At 36.3% G+C, this 24470-nt stretch overlaps 1 protein-coding gene and 1 long non-coding RNA gene across 2 annotated transcripts in view; one reads left to right on the top strand and one right to left on the bottom strand.

The window, feature by feature from the left end:
• The window catches only part of klhdc8a (kelch domain containing 8A), a 49194-nt gene extending 27466 nt beyond the window's left edge, over positions 1-21728 (top strand). Inside the window, exons 2-6 of the mRNA XM_087274302.1 lie at positions 3363-3775; positions 8287-8451; positions 11024-11242; positions 20987-21088; positions 21176-21728. Coding sequence (XP_087130428.1) covers positions 3400-3775; positions 8287-8451; positions 11024-11242; positions 20987-21088; positions 21176-21378 — 1065 coding nt within the window. The 5' untranslated portion in view covers positions 3363-3399 and the 3' untranslated portion in view covers positions 21379-21728. The remainder of the gene's footprint in view (positions 1-3362; positions 3776-8286; positions 8452-11023; positions 11243-20986; positions 21089-21175) is intronic.
• Positions 11206-16877, bottom strand: LOC147834892 (uncharacterized). Its single transcript, XR_015503073.1, has 3 exons — positions 16532-16877; positions 16317-16485; positions 11206-15150 (listed from the first exon to the last, which is right to left on the bottom strand). It is a non-coding gene; the product is annotated as an uncharacterized LOC147834892 (long non-coding RNA).
• Positions 21729-24470: the final 2742 nt, after the last annotated feature.

Raw genomic sequence — 24470 nt, 5'->3', positions numbered from 1 at the left:
CAAACCTTTATTAGTTTCTTGATTCTGCTGAACTAAAAATATATATATATATATATTTTGAAGAACGCTGAAACCTGTGGACATCCTTTTTGCTGAAAATGTTTTTGTGTCTGGTTTGGACGCAGTGTCTGAAAATCTTGACCTGTGGTTTGGGAATCATTGGAGAAGTGTTAGGAGAAAGGACAGGGACAGAGACCGGGGTGAAGAAGACCACTGTTGCCATGGATACTGCTGGAAGCTACAACAGCCCACTTGAAGCTCAATTGTGTACACAGCCGAGGAGAGAGGAACAGTTGTGTGAAATCGGTTGCGTCAATTGAATCAAGTGATGAAGCTATTCTAGGCCGTCTTCCACATCTCAGCCTCCACTCGGATGAAAATAGAACATAAAAAAAAGTGTTTGCATAACTTAATCTGTAGACCATGAGGAAGACACAATGGGCCTTTTTGTGTGTTTGCTGGGATTCTCTGTTTTAATCGAAGTATTTTTATTTTTTTATTACTTTTTATTATTATATTTATGGTTTTAATTTTACAGAATATGTTTTTTCACCATTCACAGGTTTTGCACTGATGTATATGTTACAATTTTGAATTTAAAGCAAATTAATAGTTACAAAACTAAAATTAAGGAACATTATTTCTTTGATAACTGGAAAAGAATATTTGAACCTGTCAGTTTACAATATACTGATGCCCTGTGTAGGCTTTATTGGTGAAAATGGTGGAAAATGTAGGGTCCAGCCAGTTGGTCCAATGACGGTATCCACTGGTGGATGAAGGTTCACTGCATGTTCGGCCTTTCCAGTGCACAATGTTGATCTATATTAAACTTAACTCATATCTGACTCCAATTTTAATATGAGGTGGTTTAGAATATTAATATATTTATCTTCGTTTTATCTGACTCCAATTATAAAACATTGAGAAGGTTATTTTGTTTCCGTTCACATTAATTTAGATTATGATTGAATATTCTCTTCGGTTCATCATTTTATGTTATTCTCGTTCATTGGGATCTCTATAACATCCTGAATCTTGTACCGGCCGAGTATACAATTTCTTAAGCACAAGCATGTCAGTCTTGGTCACTAAACAGTGGCGATTGACCGCTATCCTAAAAAGGCAGAACCCTACTTACTCAGATTAGGATATTTTTTATGCGGCCCCCATAGGTCTGCTACCTCCTAAATCAAACAGAGCTTTTTAGTCATATAATGATCATTACTATAGAATTAAGCAGACCAGTCGTACTTAAACTAGTAGTAACTTTGAATAATCACTATACTATCTAAATAGTATTATAAGTTTATCGGGTGAAGGACTATCCCCTTAGATATCCTTTTACAGCCTAAGTATACATGAATAAATGCCAGTTTGTTAGTCGGAGCTCTAGAGACATCGTATAGCGTGCCGCAATGCTCCGTCTACCGTGTTCTAGTCAGCTACTAACCAAAACAGGGGCTTGTGGTGCTATGAAATTACCACAATCTACTAAAGATAATAACACGAACTCTGTTTGAATAATTCAAAACATAACAATTCATTAGTCAGGTAAATGTATTATGCCAAATTCAATCAGTCAATTCATAAACGATCAATACAAAACATCAAATTATCAAAGATAAATCCAAGATTAAAAAGATGCATATCCTGACTTTGAAATATACATAACATGGAACAAGCCATGTTATGGGCTGATCTGGTTAGGCAGAATCGCCCTGAGTCTTTCTCAGACCTTACCTTAAATAATCCAAGAATTCCCTCAAGGAAGGGGGTGTGAATAACAAAAGGCATTCACACTTAGGGAAAAGTCACACCCTTCACAGTGGTTCAAAAGATGCCTGAAGTTATATATTTATTGTTTTGATTATGTCTATTTCTGAGAGAATGAGACCATTGTACCAATCGCACTGAGACATTTCAAATGATATCAAACATGATAGTTAAAGTCAGTTTGGTTAATCTAGAACATTCAAACATTGAAATGACCATATGTGAGATGGGGTGGATGAAGCCGAGTTTCAGCAGACTCAGATGCAAATGCAGCAGGAACTAGTTTTTCCCGCATTCCCACCTGCTGGGTTGTTAAGTCACCAGTCTCTGTTTTCAGCTCATGTTTTGAATTGTCAAAGATATCAAAATATTTGCAATATTTCAACTCTTACAAGAACGTTGGACTATTATTCTCTTTTTAGCTTACAAGTAGAGGACAGAAACTAGCCAAACAGTAATGTGTGAATTGTGGAGCGGCAAAATAAAAAAAACTTCAGTATTTTTAGTAATTGTACTTTTATTTTTTATTCTTTCCATAATGAAAAGTATTATTGTAGAGCAACCCATGTTCTGTTGTCATTAATATTTAACTTTCATTGATAAAACTGTCAGAGATGTGAACAAAAGTGATGCATCAAAGTTTGATTTAAAAAAAAAAAAATCTTAAATGGTTATAAAAATCTTTATAATCATTATAATAAATTATTCAAATCTTGAATGATAATAATGATATGACGTAGTTCCGGAAACTTCCTAATTCTCTGTTTATCCGTCTGACTTTACAGTAGGTTTCTTTTGACCGCCCCCTGTCGTTTTAAAGAGCCTTGTCTGTTTGAGTTGTGCTTGCAGTTGGCGGAGTGGGCGATACGCCACTAGGCAAAACTATAAATCATTGTTTTGATTATAAAACATTAAGATGTTTGTTTGTTTTCTGGAGTTTAAAGGTGCATCTAACCTGTCTTTATGCTGTTTAATTTGAATACATTTATTTCACCACTAATTTTGTGATTTTGGCATTTTCTCTTTATGTGTGTGCGTGTTTTTGATATTGTGATATCCGCTTGTTAAGTGGTGATGTGTTGGTGACGTATGTAATATTGTTTCCGGGTCCAAGCCGCCACTCATTTGAGTTGAGAAATCATTCGTTTTAGTATTTATTTTTATTCATATCACACATTAAAGTTAATTTTATATAAAGTCCTAGTGTACACAACAGTCTTTGGGTTTGCTGCATAACAAATACCAAAATTGTAACAATTTATAAAAAAATGAATCACTTTTTGGCCATTGGATATTAGGCATGGACATATATTTAGCGATTGTGATTTTCGAAAGCCTTAAATCGCTTTGTAAATGTTTATTATTACCATTTTATGAGTCTCCCCATTCAGTTGAATAGAGCGCTTGGAGCCGGAAGCCGCTTCGCATGACGTCACACTTAACACGCGGATAGGTCTTAAATTTAATACTTAATTGTCTTAAAAAGTCTTAAATTTGGCATTATGATATCCGCAGAAACTCTGAATATAATAAATGTTTTATTCATCTGAAAGCTTCAATTCCAAATTATTCCCTTTTTTTTACAGGTGCTAATTCCGAAACACCACCCAATCGGTCAGGGCGATGATGGTGCCCTCGGCCCATGAGTTTCATTGGCAGAGCCTGGCGAGTCTTTCCAGTGCACGCGTCTATCACTCGTTGGCTGATGTGGGTGGGCAGCTGTATTTGGTTGGTGGTTGCGATGCTTCGGGGCAGCCCACCAGCGCTCTGGAGCTGTACTCGCCCGAGGTGGACCGCTGGCTCAGTCTTCCTCCAATGCCCACGCCGAGAGCCGGGGCTGCGGTGGCAGTTTTGGGGAAGCAGCTGCTGGTGGTCGGTGGGATGGGGAAGGAACAGCGCCCTCTGAAGGCCGTGGAGGTTTACAACACAGATGAAGGGAAATGGAGGAAGAGGTGCTCGCTCAGAGAGGCGTCTATGGGGGTTTCTGTCACCGTTAAAGGTAAACGAGTTCAAAATGATGAAGTCAAATATATTCAATTGGAAGTGATGGTATTTGTCAAAGTATTTGGTTATTGAATAGACTTACAATCATCCCAAGTTTCAGGTTTAATTTTCTGATATGCAAATAAACAAATAAATGACAGAAAATAAACACAACTCCAGCCTGGAAGTTTACAATATAGTCATAATCAAAACTAATTTTTAGTTATGCAATGCTTTAGGGCACAGGTGTCAAAGCCAATTTCTGGAGGGCCACCTGAAACTATTGATACTGGAAGCCTGTACTGGCATTTCTCCTGCTGTGTTGCTATCAGTGTGTGAAGAGTGGGAGAAGAGGGTTGCATTGACAATCCAACACAATGGGCAGCACATTGAACACATTTTATAAGTGGTCAGAAACTTGTAAATCACTCATGAAAGAATAAAGTTACTTCATAACCAAGCACACCATTGGTTTTCCTGTGAAATTCCCAATACGTTTGATGTGTCAAATGACCCTCTGCCTATTGAAAAAAACAAAAGTTGGATCCAAGATGGCCGACTTCAAAATGGCCACTATGGTCGCCACCCATCTTGAAAAGTTTGGCCCTCACATATACTAATATGCCACAAACAGGACGTTAATATCACCAACCATTCCCATTTTATTAAGGCGTATCCATATAAATGGCCCACCCTGTACATTCGACCACCCCTTTAATGGTTTATACATTTGTGAATGCATGTTTGCGCCAAAAATATTGAATTCTTCGGTTTGAAACCAGCAAATCTAAAGCACCAACAGACAGCGTAAGTGTTCACAAAACCTTTTTCTTTAAAAAAAGATATCTGTAGATATCTGTAAAATTAAATGCATAGTTTTTTGTTTTATTATACACTGGCTCGCACATGGAAGTTAAACAGTAAAATAAAAAAATATGTGCAGTCTTTCATGGTCATCCATTAATAGGTGCAAAAAAGCAAACCTGTCACTGTTTTTTTAATATTTACAAAAGTCATTAAGAACTACTCAGTATCCCTCAAATAAATTAGATGAAATTGAATTAAATATATACTGTAAATTTGGTTCACTGAGGCATATTACCGAACATAACCGAAAAACTTGACCTACTGATCGTCAATGTATAATTCGCACCATGCCTATAGGTTTTAAACAAGCCTGAAGGACTAAATTAGTTTGATCAGGTGTGTATAATTAGGGTTGAAGCCAAACTGTGCAGAGCTGCGGCCCTCCAGGAACTGGCATTGACATCTGCAGGGAATAGAATTCCTCATGAAGTGATAGAAATCTTGTGAACTTGTCCGGTGTTTCCCTTTAATAGATACTGTATCCGGTTTATTCCAAGTGCAGAGTAGATATCAATACTTCAAGCCAGAGTTTAGCAGTTAGAGGATTAACATTTTTCCAGAACAGCTTTTTTTTCTGTTTGGTATGATTTTAGATTTGGTTTGTAAAAAACCTTTCTTTTTGTGTAATAATTTTCAAGTCCTAACTTTTTTATATAAACTGCTTGAGTTCAAGGCACGCAAACTTTAGGGAAAAGAAACTTTAAAAGTGCCCTTTTCCTGTTTTTGGACTGTCACCATTAGCATATAAAGTAACTATAACTGCTGCAGTCAACAGATTTTATTAATAGACCAACCAATCTCTGCATGCAAATATAATAACGATGCTGCCCTCTTTCTACAGTCGTTTTACCCCTCTCTAATTTGGCTCTAAATCTCAGGTGAAAATTGTCATTTAGACCCTGCTCAGCAAAATACTGGATTACTTAGTGAATATGACCTTGCATATGTTTGTCTAGAACCTCGTCTTTTCATTGACACTGAAATGAGTTTTAAGAACTACAAAATTTCAGAGCTTTTATGACACCCGATTTCTGTCATCATTCACTCACTGCTGAACACTGTTAAAACTGCTCATCATCAGCTTTGAGTTTCATAGTCGGGAAAAAAAATCCTATGGAAGTCAATGGTGACTGATAATTCTGGATGTTATCTATCCTTGAATCACACATCAGTAGAGTCTGTCAAAATGAATGTGGAAATAAAAGAATGTGTTAAAGATTTACATTAAATATTTCCTTCTGTCTTATTGATGTGCGATAGATGCAAGATAGCAAGGATCCGACTTTCGGATGAGACGTTAAACCAAGCTCCTGACTCTCTGTGGTCATTAAAAATCCCATGGCACTTTTCGTGAATGAGCAGGGGTGTAACCCCGGTGTCCTCAATCACAATCATGGCCTCCCAATCATCCCCATCCACCCAATTGGCTCTATCATTGTCTCTCCCCTCCACCAATAGCTGGTGTGTGGTGAGCGCACTGGCGCCGTTGTCCTGTGGCAGCTGTCGCATCATCCAAGTGGATGCTGTACACTTGTGGTGGTGTGGAGAGACCCCCCTCATGGTTGTGAAGCACTTTGGGTGTAAGGCCATACACAATAAATGCTCTATATAAATACACATTACATTACATAGCTAAGGACACTGTTGCTCATGCCTTTTGGCTCTGTCTCTTACTGAATAGATTCTGGATCAACATATTTGACTGGTATTCTAATGCTTAAAGCAGACCTTTTCTACCAGATGCCAAACTTGCCATCTTTGGCTTCTCACGAAACACATCTTCTCTCTCTCAAACAATGCAAGAGTCTTTAAAGCAAGGCACGGTCATGGCTTAAAGACTAGTGCTTTACAATTGGAAATCACCTTTACCTCCCTCATTCCAGAACTGGATTTCTGACATGATATCTGTTATTCAGTTGGAGAGACTTAGATTTTTAAGGGCTAGCTCTATAGGAACATTTTTTGGCTATTCTGAGTCAATTTCTTGATTTATTTGGCAAATCTCAAGAGCAATCCAGTGACCCCTCTGAGGTTTAAGCTATATACTCTCTCAAGTTTTGATTGTATGTTGTTTGACTATGATTTTTTGTTTTTTTGTTTGTTGTCTCTTTTCTTTTTTGTTTTCCTTTATTGTCCTTTGTATGTCCACAGTGAGAGCCAATGTTTGCTCTAGTTCTGTGTAAAATAAAGTAATAAAAAAAAAAGATTTACATGCAGCTATTTGCCTTAATCGACAATAATATAATAAGGGTTCAAAACTGATGTTTAACTAAATAAACAGTCAGTAAACACAAGTACATCTTGTTGAACATCATTTATTTGCACAACCAATTATCATAGTAGAACAGTTTCTCAAACCGTTTGGGATGCATTTTGGAAACAGGAGATGAGCCCCTGGTCTAATGTGCCACCTTTAAGAAACCCGTTCTCAAGCACTTACTTTTCGTCATTATTTGGGTTGCACACATATTTTGAATGCCTTCGGCAGAATTTCCCCCCTTTCCACAGCGCCCTGATGAGGACACACTGAGGCGCTGTTTTTTCCACATGTCAATGTTTATGAATTGATTACACCAAAAAGGACAAGAGTAATCTTGAAAAACTGTACATCAGTTTAAAGCTACATCCCCTAAGCACCCATTGCAGCTAGTTGTTTTTCAATGGAAAGCTTCTAAAGAATGTATTTGTTAAATTTGCTAAAGTTTTGCAGAAAACGCTTATTAGAAATGGCATACATATCATGTAATAACAACACACACACACATTCATTGCTGTACATCACGGTTTGTTTTGAAAGGTAAGAGTCCACAGAAAAACATCCCATAAACACATTTAGTCCACTGACACAATAGTGTTGAATTATGGATGGTTATTCATTTGTTTGTGTCACCGTTTCTGCCGGAGATCTATTGTTTACACCGTTTTACCATGGTACTTACATGTGAAAACAGAGTCTTTGGAGTAAAAGACCAGTCGATGTCATAGCTTACAGTATTACAGATAAAATGAGACCACAAACTAAATAAAATTCCAAGTTAAATCTAAACAAAGCCGAGTGTTTTGACCGTCTGCATGTCTCTCAGGCATTGCTATCGATCAGTCACTTCCTACTTCCCAGAAGTTTGACTGACAGAGAATTTTAATCTAGATTAATTCCAAGAATACAGTGCGATTAATCTAGATTAAAAAAAAATTATCTATGACAACCTATAATAATTAGATTTAATATTATATTAGCTATAATATTATAGATATTATTATTATTATTATTATTATTATTACTATTACTATTATTATTATTATTATTATTATTATTGTTGTTGTTGTTGTTGTTGTTGTTGTTATTATTATTATCATATTGTTTTTCTTGGAAAGTAATCTATTTTCTTTTCTTCAAATGACATGAACTGATGAATTGTAACTATACAAACCAAGAATGATATTAAACAGTTTCATTTCATGATGACTTCAAAAAAACAAACAATCATGTCAATGTGACTTTAAATAACGCAGTTGCCTCTTGTCTGCGTCTCTTCTGTCAGCACATGGCATTTGAAGCATTTATTCATTGCTTACCAAGTCTTTGACATTGTAAGGTGAGAGATTGTTTTGCTGGAGTTCTTTGTTGAAAATGGAAGACCTTCATTTGACTCTGTTCAGACGGCAGAGCTCTGGCTGTTGGGGGAATGGGACCAGACCTCCTGCCCAGGAGTGTGCTTCAGCAGTACGACCTTCGCAAGGACGTCTGGGCGCTCCTTCCAGCCATGCCCACCCCGCGCTACGATACCAGCATCTGCCTACTGGGCTCCAAGATCTACGTGGCAGGTTTGCGATCACCACTTAAATTCCATCTCAAATCTTAATTAAATAATATGTGGACTTACAGGTGTTCAAGACCTCACTGTAGATTTAGGAATCACCCTCCTACCTATAGAACTGCATGATATTGGAAAAAAATTACATTGTGATATTTAGTTTTTTTAACAGTTATTCAACAATATTGCTATATGAATATGTACATATTATATCAATATCGTTATATATTCAACAGTATTCTTATATGAATATGTACATATTATATCAATATCGTTATATATTCAACAATATTCTTATATGAATATGTTTATATTATATCAATATCCTTATATATTCAACAATATTCTTATATGAATATGTACATATTATATCAATATCGTTATATATTCAACAATATTCTTAAATAAATATGTACATATTATATCAATATCCTTATATATTCAACAATATTGTTATATGAATATGTTTATATCATATCAATACCGTTATATATTCAACAATATTGTTATACGAATGTTTATATTATATCAATATCCTTATATATTCAACAGTATTCTTATATGAATATGTTTATATTATGTCAATATCGTTATATATTCAACAGTATTCTTATATGAATATGTTTATATCATATCAATATCGTTATATATTCAACAGTATTCTTATATGAATATGTTTATATTATGTCAATATCGTTATATATTCAACAGTATTCTTATATGAATATGTTTATATTATATCAATATCGTTATATATTCAACAGTATTCTTATATGAATATGTTTATATTATGTCAATATCGTTATATATTCAACAGTATTCTTATATGAATATGTTTATATTATGTCAATATCGTTATATATTCAACAGTATTCTTATATGAATATGTACATATTATATCAATATCGTTATATATTCAACAATATTCTTATATGAATATGTTTATATTATATCAATATCCTTATATATTCAACAGTATTCTTATATGAATGTTTATATTATGTCAATATCGTTATATATTCAACAGTATTCTTATATGAATATGTTTATATCATATCAATATCGTTATATATTCAACAGTATTCTTATATGAATATGTTTATATTATATCAATATCGTTATATATTCAACAGTATTCTTATATGAATATGTTTATATCATATCAATATCGTTATATATTCAACAGTATTCTTATATGAATATGTTTATATCATATCAATATCGTTATATATTCAACAGTATTCTTATATGAATATGTTTATATCATATCAATATCGTTATATATTCAACAATATTCTTATATGAATATGTATGTTATTTTAATATTGTTATTTTATATTCAACAATATTCTTATATGAATATGTTTATATTATATCAATATCGTTATATATTCAACAATATTCTTATATGAATATCTTTATATTATATGAATATCGTTATATATTCAACAATATTCTTATATGAATATGTTTATATTATATCAATATCGTTATATATTTAACAATATTCTTTTATGAAAATGTTTATATTATATCAATATCGTTATATATTCAACAATATTCTTATATGAATATCTTTATATTATATCAATATCGTTATATATTCAACAATATTCTTATATGAATATCTTTATATTATATCAATATCGTGTTATATTTAACAATATTGTTATATGAATATGTTTATATTATATCAATATCGTTATATATTCAACTTTTAGGCTTTGATCCTAATTGTGTCGTTTTTGGTGACTGTTGCTTTAAATTCAAATGAGACTGTGCTCTTATCAAAAGAGGGCGGAGCTACAAATGCCTGTGGGAGAGCATAGTGGCAGATTCAAAAACATGACTAACGTCCTATGCTAATGAGGGAGAGATCATCACTAGTGGGCGGGGCTTTCCCCAATCAAAGTGTTTCTGCAGACTTTTTATCAAGTGTGCTTGTAAAAAATTAATTTTATACATTTTTATTATTAGAAGCTGATTGTATTTGTAAACTGCTGCCACACAACTGTGTTTAAACGACCTATAAATGTGATTTTTGCATAATAGGTCCCCTTTAAATAACTATATTTGGAAATAATTAATATAAAACATGTACATATTAAATAATCTTGTTACACTGAATGCCTGCTGAATAAATTGCATTCAGGACAAAGGTTCCCATATAGATCCAGCACTATTTCTTTTTAATATATATTGATCATGCCAGCAAAGCATAGTTTTTTTATATCTTGGTATGTCATACAAGTAACATAGAATAAAATCTAGAATATTAAACTAAATGAAAGCAGCTTGAAAAACTTTTCCATACATAATTTGACAACTTATTTTCATGTTAAATGTTTTTTAACACGTGAGTTAGACATTTACTTACAGTCAAGACCAAAATTATTTATACCCCTGGGGTGTGAATGATTTTGGGCTTAACTGTTTATTTGATATGCATATAAAATAACTTTTGTCAATTTGATTTAATCGGACACCAAAAAGGTTCTTAAAATCAGTAATTACCACTAAAAGAGCCAAATATTTCAACTTTCCCTGATGCAAAAGTTATGTCAGTGTCTCTATTTCTTCAGGTGGACGTCAGTGTAAGCGTTTAGTCAAGGCGTTTGAAGTCTTCGACATGGAAAACCGCACCTGGTCCTCTTTACCCAGCCTGCCTTGCAAAAGATCTTATTCTGGGGTCTTATGGGACAGAGCTGGGTGTCTCTGCTGGTTAGGAGGACTCAGACAAGGAGGAATACACCAAAGCTCAAAGTTTACGAAGAATGTTAACATCTTCGACACCAACCAAGGTAAATTTATATAGAGACACCAACTTTATTGCTTTGTTCTTGTTGTAAACATTAGCAATTTAGTGGTGGAATGATCAGAAAAAGAACTTTAATTATGTTCGCCATGAAAATTATATTGTATAAGGTCATCGTGTTAAAGGGATAGTTCACCCAAAACGGAAAACTCTGTCATCATTTATTCATCATTCACGTTTTCCAAACCAGTTTGACTTTCTTTCTTCTGTTACAAAACAACACAAAAGAAGATATTTTAAAGAAAGTTGGAAACCCATTGACTTGCATAGTTTTTGTTTTTCCTATAGGATGTCAGTATTTTTAAAATAGTGAGTAAATTGTCATTTTTGGGTGACCTATCTCTCTAAATCTGTGTTTCACTACAATCAGTCTGCTCAGTTGAGTCAAGACCACCTCATTCTGGCGATCTCAGACCGATTGATTTAGCACTGACTCGAGCACAATTGCAGGATTCACATATGCCACAAACCACACTTACTGGGCAAACGAGATAGGTTCCGAAACAAACGTCTGGGCATGACAGCACGCAATTGACAAACAGTCAAATTTACTTTTAGTGACAAGGCAGCACTCGCCCCGATCTGGCAAGTAACCATTCTGTATACTGTCCCGAGTGTCTTGCATGCTGGCCCCGGGTCAGCAGGCAGTCCTTATTGTCGAGCCCTGCATACACACTTTATGAACATCAGAGAATTATTGTACATCTTGCATAATACAGAAGGTCGCCTTTAAGATGTTTCTCCACTGTGATTTTAGCACTCAATGCATTGCAGAAGTCAACTTAGTGGTGAAACTCTGAGTACTGTACGCTGAGAACACAGGCACCAAATTAAATATGCGCCGCTTGTGCATGCAAGATGAAACAGGCCTTCAGTGTAATCTGTGAAATCCCCAAGAGAAATAGATTTGGCTGTTGAACGCCTATCAGCAAGGCAAAATGTTTCGGTGCACAAGTATATTAGTAATCATGGATGACTTTTTTTTTTATCATTTTTTTTTTTAAAGATTAACCCACAAAAAAAATCCCCAGAAAGATACAAGGTGTGACAAAACGTACAAAACCTGCTGAAATGAGTTATTGATTTCTCCCCGGCTTCTCGCACCTTTTTTTTTCTTCCTCTACATCGTTTCCGCTCAAATCTGATCTTTTCTAATCAGATTCAGCAGATGGGAAAATTGCGTAGCCTTTTTTTTGGGGCCCCAAGGGCGACTACAGAAAAAAATCCTATTGTAAGTGGCCTGTGAGGAGGTCAACCTGAAACAACTGATTTTTGCACACTGCCACCATACGAGTCCTTTCTCTTTTTTTAATTATTCCATTACTGTCAGTCAGTCAACAGGTGCGCGAGCCAGTGCTCACAGAGCGGCACGGTGGGATTAAACCTCGCTATCTCATTTCCTTCTGCCCGAATCCGCCACCAGCAATAAAAGCCCTCGCGTACAAGTCTTCCAATCTAATATAACCACCCGATAAGATGGTAGGATAGGAAGGGGGCGTTAAATGATGCTATTCAGAAACACATTGTCACCCCTTATCCATAGCTCTACCTGATAGATTGTTGAGCCCATCTGCTCTTTTGTCTTAACACAGGGTGCTGTCGAAGGGGTCGTACAGTGGGGGAAATAAGTATTGAACATGTGACCATTTTTCTCACAAAACATATTTCTGAAGGTGTCGTTGACTTGAAATTTCTCCCCGGGTGTGGGTAACAACTGAAATGCAGCCATAAGAAAACAAAAATAACGCAAAGAAAACAAAACTAACTAGAAAAGTAAAGTTCGTAGACAAACTGTATGGTGGCTTGAGAAAGCCTCGCCTGAAAGTGTAAAGTAGTTTTAAAGTTTAAATCATTAAAGTAGTATTTAAGACGTTTGTCGTAAGCAGTCGTCATAGAGAGATAAGTGCATATATGTTGGCATGTTTCTAGTATGGATTGCCATGTTTCTTGTTAAGGTGTTGCTAGGGTCTTCTGCATGCTTACTAAGGCATTGCTAGGCCGCTGCTAGGGTGTTCTAGGTAGTTGCTAAGATGTTCTGCTTGGTTGCCAGGCGGTTGCTAGGGTGTTCTAGGTGGTTACTAAGACATTGCTTGGCGGTTGCTTGGGTGTTCTAGGTGGTTGCTAAGGCGTTGCTGGTCGGTTTCCTTGGTGTTCTAGGTGGTTACTAAGGGGTTGTTAGGTTGTTGCTAAGGTGTTATGGATGGTTGATAGGTGGTTGCTAAGGTAATGCTAGGTGGTTGCTAGGGTGTTTCTAAAGCGTTGCTAGGTGGTTGCTAAGGTGTTGCTAGGGTGTTCTAAGTGGTTGCTAATGTGTTGCTAGCCGACTGCTAGGGTGTTGCTAGGTGGTTGCTAGGGCATTGGTAGGTGGTTGCTAAGATGTTGTTAGGCGATTGCTAGGGTGTTGCAAGGTGGTTGCTAAGGTGTTGCTAGGTGGTTGCTTGGGTGTTGCTAGGCTGTTGCTAATGTGTCGCTAGGGTGTTCTGAGTGGTTGTTGCTAGGTGGTTGGTAAGGCGTTGCTATGTGGTTGCTAAAGTGGTGCTAGGTGGTTGCTAAGGCATTGCTAAGTGGTTGCTAAGGTGTTGTTTGGTAGTTGCTAAGGTGTTACTTTGTGGTTGCTAAGGTGTTGCTAGGTGGTTGCTAGGGTGTTTTGAGTGGTTGCTAAGGCATTGCTAGGTGGTTGCTAAGGTGTTCTGAGTGGTTGCTAGGCAGTTGCTAATGCTGTGCTAGGTGGTCACTAAGGTGTTGCTAGGTGGTTGCTAGGCAGTTGCTTACATAACTTAGCATGTTTCTAGCATAATATAGCATGTTTACTAATATGATTAGTATGTCTGTTAGTATGTTTTATATGGATTGGTGTGTCATTAGTATGTTTTAGTATGGATTAGTATATTGCTAGTATGGATTGGTATGTTGTAAGTGTGTCCAATGTAAAGTTAATGGCAATTTTTTACAATTAAAGTCCATGGGACAGTTGCTAGGGTGCCATAGGTGGTTGCTAGAATGTGGCTAGTAAGTTGAAAGGTCATCAGTGATTGGCAGATTGGTAGTCTGAGTTAAACGAGCCCAAATTTAAGTCTGTTTGACAGTCTGGCGCAAAGTTATGAGGTTACAAAGTTTAACCCAATGTTCAATCAATGGAACTTTTCCATAATTTCCGTGTTAGTTTTTTTTTTTTGGAAAACCAAAAGTCGGATCAGTTGGAAAAGATATAGCAGCCCGAGTCACACCAGTTTGGAGGATCCGTATTAGATTGGTGGTTGTAGTATGAACGGTCCGGAAGGAGATGCATATAGAAATTAGTCTCAAGAAGAAGAAGTGTATGTAGTATAACAGTATGTTGGCTTTCTCAAGCCACTGTAATTAGTTTAGAAAATGAGGTTATGTGTAATAAAATGAAATGACGCAGGGAAAAGGTATTGAACACATGAGGAAAGAGAGGCGTAGAAAGACAGTGAAAGCCCGGACAGCATCTGAAATCTCTTAGTAGTTCTTCAGCAACCCTCTGCCCTTCCTCAGTGTAAATGAATATCAGCTGCTTCAGTCCAACATCAACATTAGCAGGATGATGAAGATGAAGTCAGGGTTTAAGCAAGACAATGATTCAAATCACAGCCAAGGAAACTCTCAAATGCTTTCAGAGTAAGAAAATCAAGCTGTAGAATAGCCCAGCCAATCACCTGACTTGAATCCAATAGAGAAAACACAATAAAGCTCAGATCTGATAGACGAGGCCCACAGAACCATCAAGATTTTCACACTCTGTTGAGGTCTGTACAATACTTATGTGTGACATGTACAATCAGGCCCGGATTGGCTAATCGGGAGGACCGGGAGAATTCCCGGTGGGCCGGTCCGTTTTTTGGCCGCTAGGGCCGGTGTCCCTAGCTCCAGAATCTGTTGCTCTCAAGCGGCAACCTCCCGCTCTCCCTCAGGAAGCCAATACGGAAGTAACTAAAACTGCAATTCATCTGAAATTCCGCTAGTCTTGGCCGCTCCTGGCTCCAAAACAGAGCAAATTTCAGTTGAGCCCACTGTTAGAATGGCCAACTTTACAGCAGAAAAAAAGGTGTTTACAGCCTGGTACAAAAAAAGATTTTGGTTAATACAGCTAATATTACCCTTCATGACAACTGTGAGGGGGGTGAATTTTTTTATAACTCATCTGTTTCCTTTATATTAAGTTATATTAATTTTGCATAATTAAGGGAGTGGCCACTTGAGTGACAGCTAGGTCTCACTGGTCGCCGTCACGTCACCTCAGCTGAATCCTGCAGATTAGCCACTGAACTCGGCATATTTATTGTATTTCTGTGTTGTTTTATGTGGCTTTACACAGTCAACTGCCTTTTGGACTTGTTTCCTACAATTATTAGATGGCATGGCATGCTGAGTGAACTTAATTGTGCTCACAAACCATTCACGTGGCCTCCGTTTCCCATGTGAGTAAAGGTATATACTTATATACCATCTCTATACATGTATTTGTTTTATTTAAGATCATTTATCGTTTTTATTTATATTTAGAGCTGTAATGCACTCCAGAATCTGACGGATTGATTAGCTGTAGGCTCTAGAACAGTCATCTGAAGTGTTGTCATACAGTGTTATGCTGGATTTCATCAATATTACATCAACATTAACTAACACAGACTATATCTGAAGTGTTTGGATGTAATTCGCGTTTTCCTCCTGTTGAAAAACGTCATAAGAACAATGTTTAGTGGCTCAGTGTATTACTACAGTGTTTTTAAAAGTCTAAACACTTTATTGATATAGTGTACAACCAAGCACAAGTGGTCAGAATACTAACGAGTCACAGGTGATAAAGTATTAAGCGTTCTCCCAAAGTAAAGTGTGTCTGAATCAGGTCCAAGCAAACTGTCAGCAGGTGTCTGTAGCTCCGCTCACTCTCCGCCTCTTTGCCCTTGTTTGGTATCCCGCCGTGGGTGTGATGACGCGAAAACAAAATGGCGACGGTTGGCCGCGCCTACTTGTGGCTTCTTTTGCGCTCTTTAGAAACCTATGGGTGACGTCACGGATACTACGTCCATATATTTTACAGTCTATGGTTGCTCTCAGCAGTCACACTTTTTAAATTAATTTATTTATTTATTTACTTGACCACAGTGTTCTTATTCATTATTTTACCGCAGCTCTGCTCTTATTACATATAACCAGCCTGCAGGTTAATGATGATATAACTCAGGTGAGTCACTTTACAACATACAACTGTTGTGGTACAGTGGTTGTCACGTTTGATTACAACGTCGCCGACCCGGGTTTGATCCCCGTCTGATTATGGTATTTTTTTTTATTGTTAAGACATTCAATACTGTTAGGGTTGTTGAACATTTGAAGTTCTAAAGCAGCTGTTTTCTCAAAAAAAGACGTGATAGTGTCATTAGAAACTGAATTGGAATGACCGTATTTTAATATAGTCAGTGGTGAACTGAGGTGGGCCGGTCTGAGGCTTGAAACTCCAGGGCTGAAAAGGAGTCCCACTCCGGCCCTGTGTAGAATACTTATTTACCCCATTGTATGTATCCCTACTTGTAGGCCAGATGGATGTGCTCTTTATTAAAGATCCAACTTGACACTGCATACTTGCTAATTGAGCAATGCTAGATGCAGAGCAGTGTGTTTTTCTAATGCTGTGCCAAAGGACAGACCCCGCCACCTGTTTAAAGGCAACTTTGCATGTGTATAAAAAGTACACTTGGCATCAGAAAAAGTGAAAGGGCATCACCGTTTAACAGAAAACGCCCTCGGTTTTTTGGGGCCAACTACAGAGCGAGCGTTGCATGCCAAAGGCTGAAATCAATATCCTGTCCAAAGTTGACAGACCCTTCATTGCTCATTCAAGTCGGACACTTTGATGCGCATCCAAACTGCACAAATTTGCAGCAAAACATCAATAATTGATTGAACTAAAATCAGCGGAGAAAAACAAACGCAGCCCTTGTTGTCCATTGGTTACAAATGCTGCTACCTTTCAAAAGCCGCTTCCTGACTGAATATTGCATGGGCTTTGGTTGCGTAAGGTCTTTGAATGAAGTCCATGTTGCATTTATTTTGGCAAAGAACTGCTTAGCTTATAGAGGACGATAACATCGGACTGACACAAAGCAAACAATCACACTTTCATCGGAATGCTTTGAAAACAGTATGGGATTAGTGTATATGTCTGAAATCAGTATCCATAAAACACACTGAACCAAAGTTAGGCATCACGGTGGCGCAGTGGGTAGCACAATCGCCTCACAGCCAGAAGGACGCTGATTCGAGCCCCAACTGGATCAGTTGGCGTTTCTGTGTAGAGTTTGCATGTTCAAAAAAGTGCGTCCAACCCGGTACTAGTAAGGTGTACCTAATAAAGTGGCCGGTGAGGGTATATGAGTGCATCCCTCACAAATCACATATCTCATTTAAATGAATATTTTCTAAAGGATGCTTTAATATATTATATTTATGTATATACATTAGATTAGTCAGTACTGAAGCCAAATCTGGAGCTTATCTAACAAAATATAACCATAGCAGTGCAAAAATTAGTAGCTGTTATATGTTAGGAAAAATATTAAATGAGAGCAGAAATGAAGAGAAACAAAAAATATCAAAAGTTTTGTTAAAATTGTTTTTTTTAATTATCGTTCCATTTCTAAAAATGTTAAATGACTAAAATTTTTATTTTAATAAATATATCTGTTTAATAAATCTATTTTGTTCAGATGCACCCAAAAATATTACCTATAATAAATATAAATATTTAAAATAGGATGTACTTATACATACATATATATATATATATATATATATATATATATATATATATATATATATATATATATATATATATATATATATATATATATATATATATATATGTATATATATATGTATATATATATATATATATATATATATATATATATATGTATATGTATATATATATATATATATATATATATATATATGTATATATATATATATATATATATATATATATATATATATATATGTATGTGTGTGTGTGTGTGTGTGTATATATATATATATATATATATATATATATATATATATATATATATATATATATATATACATACATACATACATATATATATATATATATACATACATACATATATATACATATATACATATACATATATATATATATATATATATATATATATATATATACATACTTGTATGTATTTATGTATGTATGTATGTGTGTGTGTGTTTATTAAATGTAAAAAAATAAGAATGTTGTTTCCGTTTTAGACAGTATATGTGTTACTCTGAATGACCATGGAACTTTATTTCACCCATATTTTTGCATTTTATTTTCCCTAAAATTATTTGAAACTTTCACATACACATTTTACATGCATTTATTTTGCTTTCTATGCATATGAAATGACTTTAGTGAATTTATTTCAATGCTGGCACCAAAATGGGACGTCTAACATTTGTGATGTGAACATCTGCATGCATGCCTTTACAATCAAGCACCCAAACAAGCATGGCTGAAAGAGTTGGCATCTCTCAAACAACCGTCATTATTCCAATGCCGTTTGTGTGTTATTGGCTGTGATTGCGCTTTTTGGCAGATTAGGTTGACTGAGAAATGTAAATAATGTGCCAAATTAACGTCGTACATCTGTGAAACACCGAAAGCCGCACAGCTCCAACTTCCTTTTTTCAAAGCAATTAAAGTGTTCTAGCTCAGTAGTTTTTTGAAGAAACGGTCCTTGCATTTATTACGACAAGCTATTGGCTTAGTTATTAGACAGATATTAGATCCTTCAAATGGAAAACAGTCTGTCAGCTCTAATCGACAAGCACGCAAGCTTTAATCTGCCGGAAAGTCCTTTTATTTTCTGTTTCCTTTTAAAGAAAAGCTGTCAAACCAAACCATTCCCAATCATATATAAGCCTGTTCGTTTTCTTTCACTTGACGTATGAATCTGATCTATTGTGTCAGATTTTAAATCACACTGTGTTAATGGGGAAAAGTGTGTAATTTATTCATTTAAAGTTAAACTGCTGTCTTCTGGGCCGGTTTAATGTACAAACTATACAGTTGAAGTCAAAATGATTAGCCCTCCTGTGATTTTTTTTTATTTATTTATTTATTATATTTCCCAAATGATGTTTAACAGCGCATGCAATTTTTTTTTTTTTTTTTTTTTTGTAATTGAACTTTTTTATTTTATTTTGAACTTTTATACCCCACACAACATAAAATTCACAATACAAAATCAACATTCAGGAAAATAATGTAAACAAATTATAATCAAAATAATAGTAAAAACAAATCATAACAAATATTAAATAATACAATACAATATAACAGACAGTCAAATTGACAGCCCTTCAATTTTCATTTTATGTGCTCTCCAAATATTGCAAAAAGCCCATTTTTGATTAAAAGTGTGGGTGGGGTCCTGAAGTCTTGCCAACATACGTTCATACGATGCAGAAGAAGTCATCAGTTCAATCCAATCCTTAAATCAGGGAGTATCCGAGTTCTTCCAATTTCGCAGCACCAGTCTCACAGCAATAATACATCCTGCGATGACTAGCCCAGCCTGTGCTTTAGATATTTTGTTCTGTAAAGTGGAAGCGCAAGGAATTTTTCACAGTATTTCCTATAATATTTTTTTTTATATATTTTTATAAATATAAAGTCTTATTTGTTTTGATTCAGCTGGAATCAAAGCAGTTTTTAATTGTTTTTAAAACTATTTTAAGGTAGATATCATTAGCCCCTTTGTAACAAGTAGTCGGAGTACAATGGAGTTGAGGGTCCAAATGCAGTTTATAAACTCAGAGTCATGCAGACAGTGGTCAAACATCAGCAAACAATATCATACAGCGTCATTGTGGTCACAGGCAAAGAGTAGGGATATATATATATTCATTCATTTTCTTGTTGGCTTAGTCCCTCTATTAATCCGGGGTCGCCACAGCGGAATGAACCGCCAACTTATCCAGCAAGTTTTTACGCAGCGGATGCCCTTCCAGCCGCAACCTATCTCTGGGGAAAAAAAAAAAAAAAAATATATATATATATATATATATATATATATATATATATATATATATATATATATATATATATATATATATATATATATATATATATATATATATACTGCATGAAATAAGTCTTCATAATCTACAGCTGTGTGCAAGTAATCAGGGGTCATCCGAAACTGGTGTGTGAGTGAGGTGAATGATGGGAAATGTAGTGCAGTTCGGCGGCAGAATTGTTGTTCCGGTGATGGTGCATGTTTTCCAGCGATCTGCAAGGCCTAGATGGTGATTGACACCCTTTAAGCAGTATTTTTTTTTTTTTTTACATGCTTATTACCCTAACTTGCCTAATTACGCCTTTAAATGTCACCTTAAGCTGAAAACTAGCATCTTAAAAAATGTGTAGTCAAATATAATGTGCTGTCATCATGGCAAAGATTAAATAAATCAGTTATTATAGATGAGTTATTGAAACTATTATGTTTAGAAATGTGTTGAAAAAAAAATCTGCTTTCCGTAAACGGAAACTGAGGGAATATATACTGAGGGGCTAATAATTCCGACTTCAACTGTATATAAGCCACTGTAAGAACAACATCTTGCAGATTACAAGGCACTGGTGCAGAAATGATTCACCTCAGCTTTAATATGATTGTTGTTTATTTGTCCTCACTTTATTTGGTAGGAGTTTGGCTGAAATCAGAGGACACCGTACCCTTGAAGACAAAGCGGGCAGACTTTGCTGCAGCCATAGTGCGAGGCAGAATGATCGTGGCGGGAGGTCTAGGTATGGAAGTCGCACTGTAATATATTTATCTTCCTCACAGTTGCTGTCCCGGTTGGTGTCATCCAAACATCTGCTCTCTTCTTACAGGCCATCAGCCATCAGTGCTGGACACTGTTGAAGCTTTTCATCCCGAAAAAAGGAAATGGGAAAGGCTGTCGCCCATGGCCACGCCGCGCTGCTCTGCCTCCAGCATCGTTATCCGGGATCGCCTGTTGGTAGTGGGAGGTGTCAATCAAGTCCCAAGCTCTGCCCATGAGATTCTATATGTTAAAGAGGAAGAGATTCTTTAACCACTGAACTACTTTAGGTTTACGCTGGGAGAAAAAAAAGGTGGCCTTCAATGATCTAGTAAAACAAATGTTTATACTAAAGGTGCGGTTACAAGTAACATTGCTCAGATAAATTCATCGATTCCAGTATGATTCTACACAGGACAAAAATGAATTTAGACCCTGTCCACACAAACACGGGTATTTAACCCTTGTGTAATGTTCAAATTAGGTAAAGTAAGACACTAAAGGTTTATATTTATTCCACCTTTCCTAGACATGAGTCACAAAGTGCTTTACAATTAAAGAAAACCAGAAAAAGTACACATATAAATTAAAGAAAACATAAGTGAAGTTTATTTATAAACTAATTTCAAGAGGATCACATGCTTGTGATTGCTTGCGGCTGGTCCCGCATTATCCAACTTATGATTCACCAATCAGACGATTTCTAAGCCACTATAAATACTCTAAGTTCCATATAACAGCCATCTTCGTTTTGAGAATCCCCCCTTCCACCCCTACTTCTTCTCCTTTCCTAGATGAGTGGCACGGTGGCCCAGGGGTTAGCACTGTTTCACAGCAAAAACGTCAGTGGTTCCTGTCCTTACCAAGACAGTCGAAGTTTACACGGTCTACACCAGGCGTGTCCAAACTACAGCCCGCGGGCCATCTGCGGCCCGCAATCAGTTTTGTGGCGGCCCGCGAGGCTTTTTATAAATATCAATAGAATCTGGCCCGCTATACAAAAATGAACGTAATTCAATAAATAACCACCGGGTGTCGCTATTACATGCATTCAATTAAGCAGCAGTTCTTGTTATGATCTATCTATCTATCTATCTATCTATCTATCTATCTATCTATCTATCTATCTATCTATCTATCTATCTATCTATCTATCTATCTATCTATATATCTATCTATCTATCTATCTATCTATCTATCTATCTGTCTGTCTATCTATCTATCTATCTATCTATCTATCTATCTATCTATCTATCTATCTATCTATCTATCTGTCTATCTGTCTGTCTGTCTGTCTGTCTATCTATCTACACACAGTTGAAGTCTGAATTATTTGCCCCTCTTTGATTTATTTCTTCTTTTTTAAATATTTCCCAAATGATGTTTAACAGAGCAAGGACATTTTTACCGTATGTCTGATAATATTTTTTCTTTTGGAGAAAGACTTTTGTTTTATTTCGGCTAGAATAAAAAGCGGTTTAAATTTTTTTATGAACCATTTTAAGGTGAAAATTATTAGCCCCTTAAGTCTTCAGAACAAACCATTGTTATAAAATAACTTGCCTAATTACCTTAACTTGACTAGTTAACTTGATTAACCTAGTTAAGCCTTTAAATGTCACTTTAAGCTGTATAGAAGTGTCTTAAAAATATCTAGTCAAATATTATTTACTGTCATCATGGCAAATATAAAATAAATCAGTTATTAGAAATGAGTTACTAAAACTAATATGTTTAGAAATGTGTGGAAAAAAATCTTCTCTCCGTTAAACAGAAATTGGGGAAAAAATAAACGGGGGCTAATAATGTAGGGGGGCTAACAATTCTGACTTCAAGTGTATTTATATATATACGTGTCTGTGTGATGTATGTAAAATTTGGCCCGCGACAACGTTTGTTTTTTTGCATCTGGCCCTCGGCCCAAAAAGTTTGGACACCCCTGGTCTACACGGTTTCCCCAGTGTTCCCCGGTTTCCTCCCACCATCCAAAAACATGCAACTTTAGATAATTGACTAATCCAAATCGGCACCATAGACATGCTAGTAGTAAGTGGTTATCTCTTAAGAGCAATCACTATCTGTTCATTAGCTGGTACAGCAGGGGAGTTCTCGAGATCTACCTGAGCTCAAACTCCCCTCTAGCCTTGCAAACAGGGGGGAGCCCAGGGCTCAAGGATTTTATGAGCTCAGGGCTCTCTCCCGGGACAGCATGCCAAACAAGCTTTATAATCAATCATCAGCTAAGTGTGAACTCTTGAAAACAAGTTAAAAATCCAAGTACAGAAACATTAATACTGAGTTCTGGGAATGTCTTTGCCAGAAGAACTCAGAGACCAACTACATGAGTGACTATATAAAAGATCTTGAATATAGAGGGTTGCTTGACCATGCAGAGCTCTATATGTAATGACCAGAATATTAAAATTTACTCTACAACTAATAGGAAGCCAATAGAAAGCAAATTGACTACCCTTTCGTTACGTTTGTGGCTGTTTTTGCAGCATTGACTACAATTGTAACAATATATGTTACCAAAAATCAATACATTTGCTGAAACTCAGAGAAAGTTGTGGCCAAATTAAGACTCAAAATCACCCCAGAGTGGATGCAAACATTCACAACCACACATAAAGGTTAAAAACTGAGCTTTTTCTACGCAGTTTAGCCATTCGTCCACATTCAAACACAGCATCAGGTCACTGACACTGGAACTTTTCCAAAACGTTTCTAAAACTTCTGTTAGGGACAAGATTTTGGGAATATGAATGGGGTCTGTTTAAGCCTCATTCACACTATGAGTGACTCGCGGCGGCAAAGCAACAAGCGACCGTTCATTTCAACGGAGAGTGAGCGACTTTAGGCGGCCCTGTCTAAGCAAGCTACAGCAACCGTTGGTGACCAGGTGGGGTGTCAAGTGATATGACAAAGTTGAGAATCCTTCGACTTTATGCAAATGAAGAGCGACTTTCTTGAGCGACAGCCAATAGGAACACCAGTAGAGCTCACGTGATCCTCTCTCTGCTCGCTCAGAGGCCGGTTGTATTCTCCGTGCTGTAGATCTACACAGACCTGCACTTGCAGCAGATCACCACCCTGAGCGACAGGCAGCTACACATACAACTCTATTTTTCCGCTCTGTGCCAACCAGAAAAAAATTACACCCTACATGGTGGCTCAGTGGATAGCACTGCTGCCTCGCAACAAGAAAGTTGCTGGTTCGAGCCTCTGCTGGGTCAGTTGGCGGTTCTGTGTGAAGTTTGCATGTTCTCCCTGCGTTCGCCTGGGTTTCCTCTGGGTGCTCCGGTTTCCCCCACAGTCCAAAGACATGTGGTATAGGTGAATTGGGTAGGCTAAATTGTCTGTAG

The sequence above is a fragment of the Danio rerio genome, chromosome 11 (assembly GCF_052040795.2).
Source record: "Danio rerio strain M-AB ecotype USA chromosome 11, GRCz13ab, whole genome shotgun sequence".
NCBI classification, from domain to species: Eukaryota; Metazoa; Chordata; class Actinopteri; order Cypriniformes; family Danionidae; genus Danio; species Danio rerio.
Note: the sequence above shows the minus strand (reverse complement) of the source record. Positions and strands in the feature narration are given on the sequence as shown.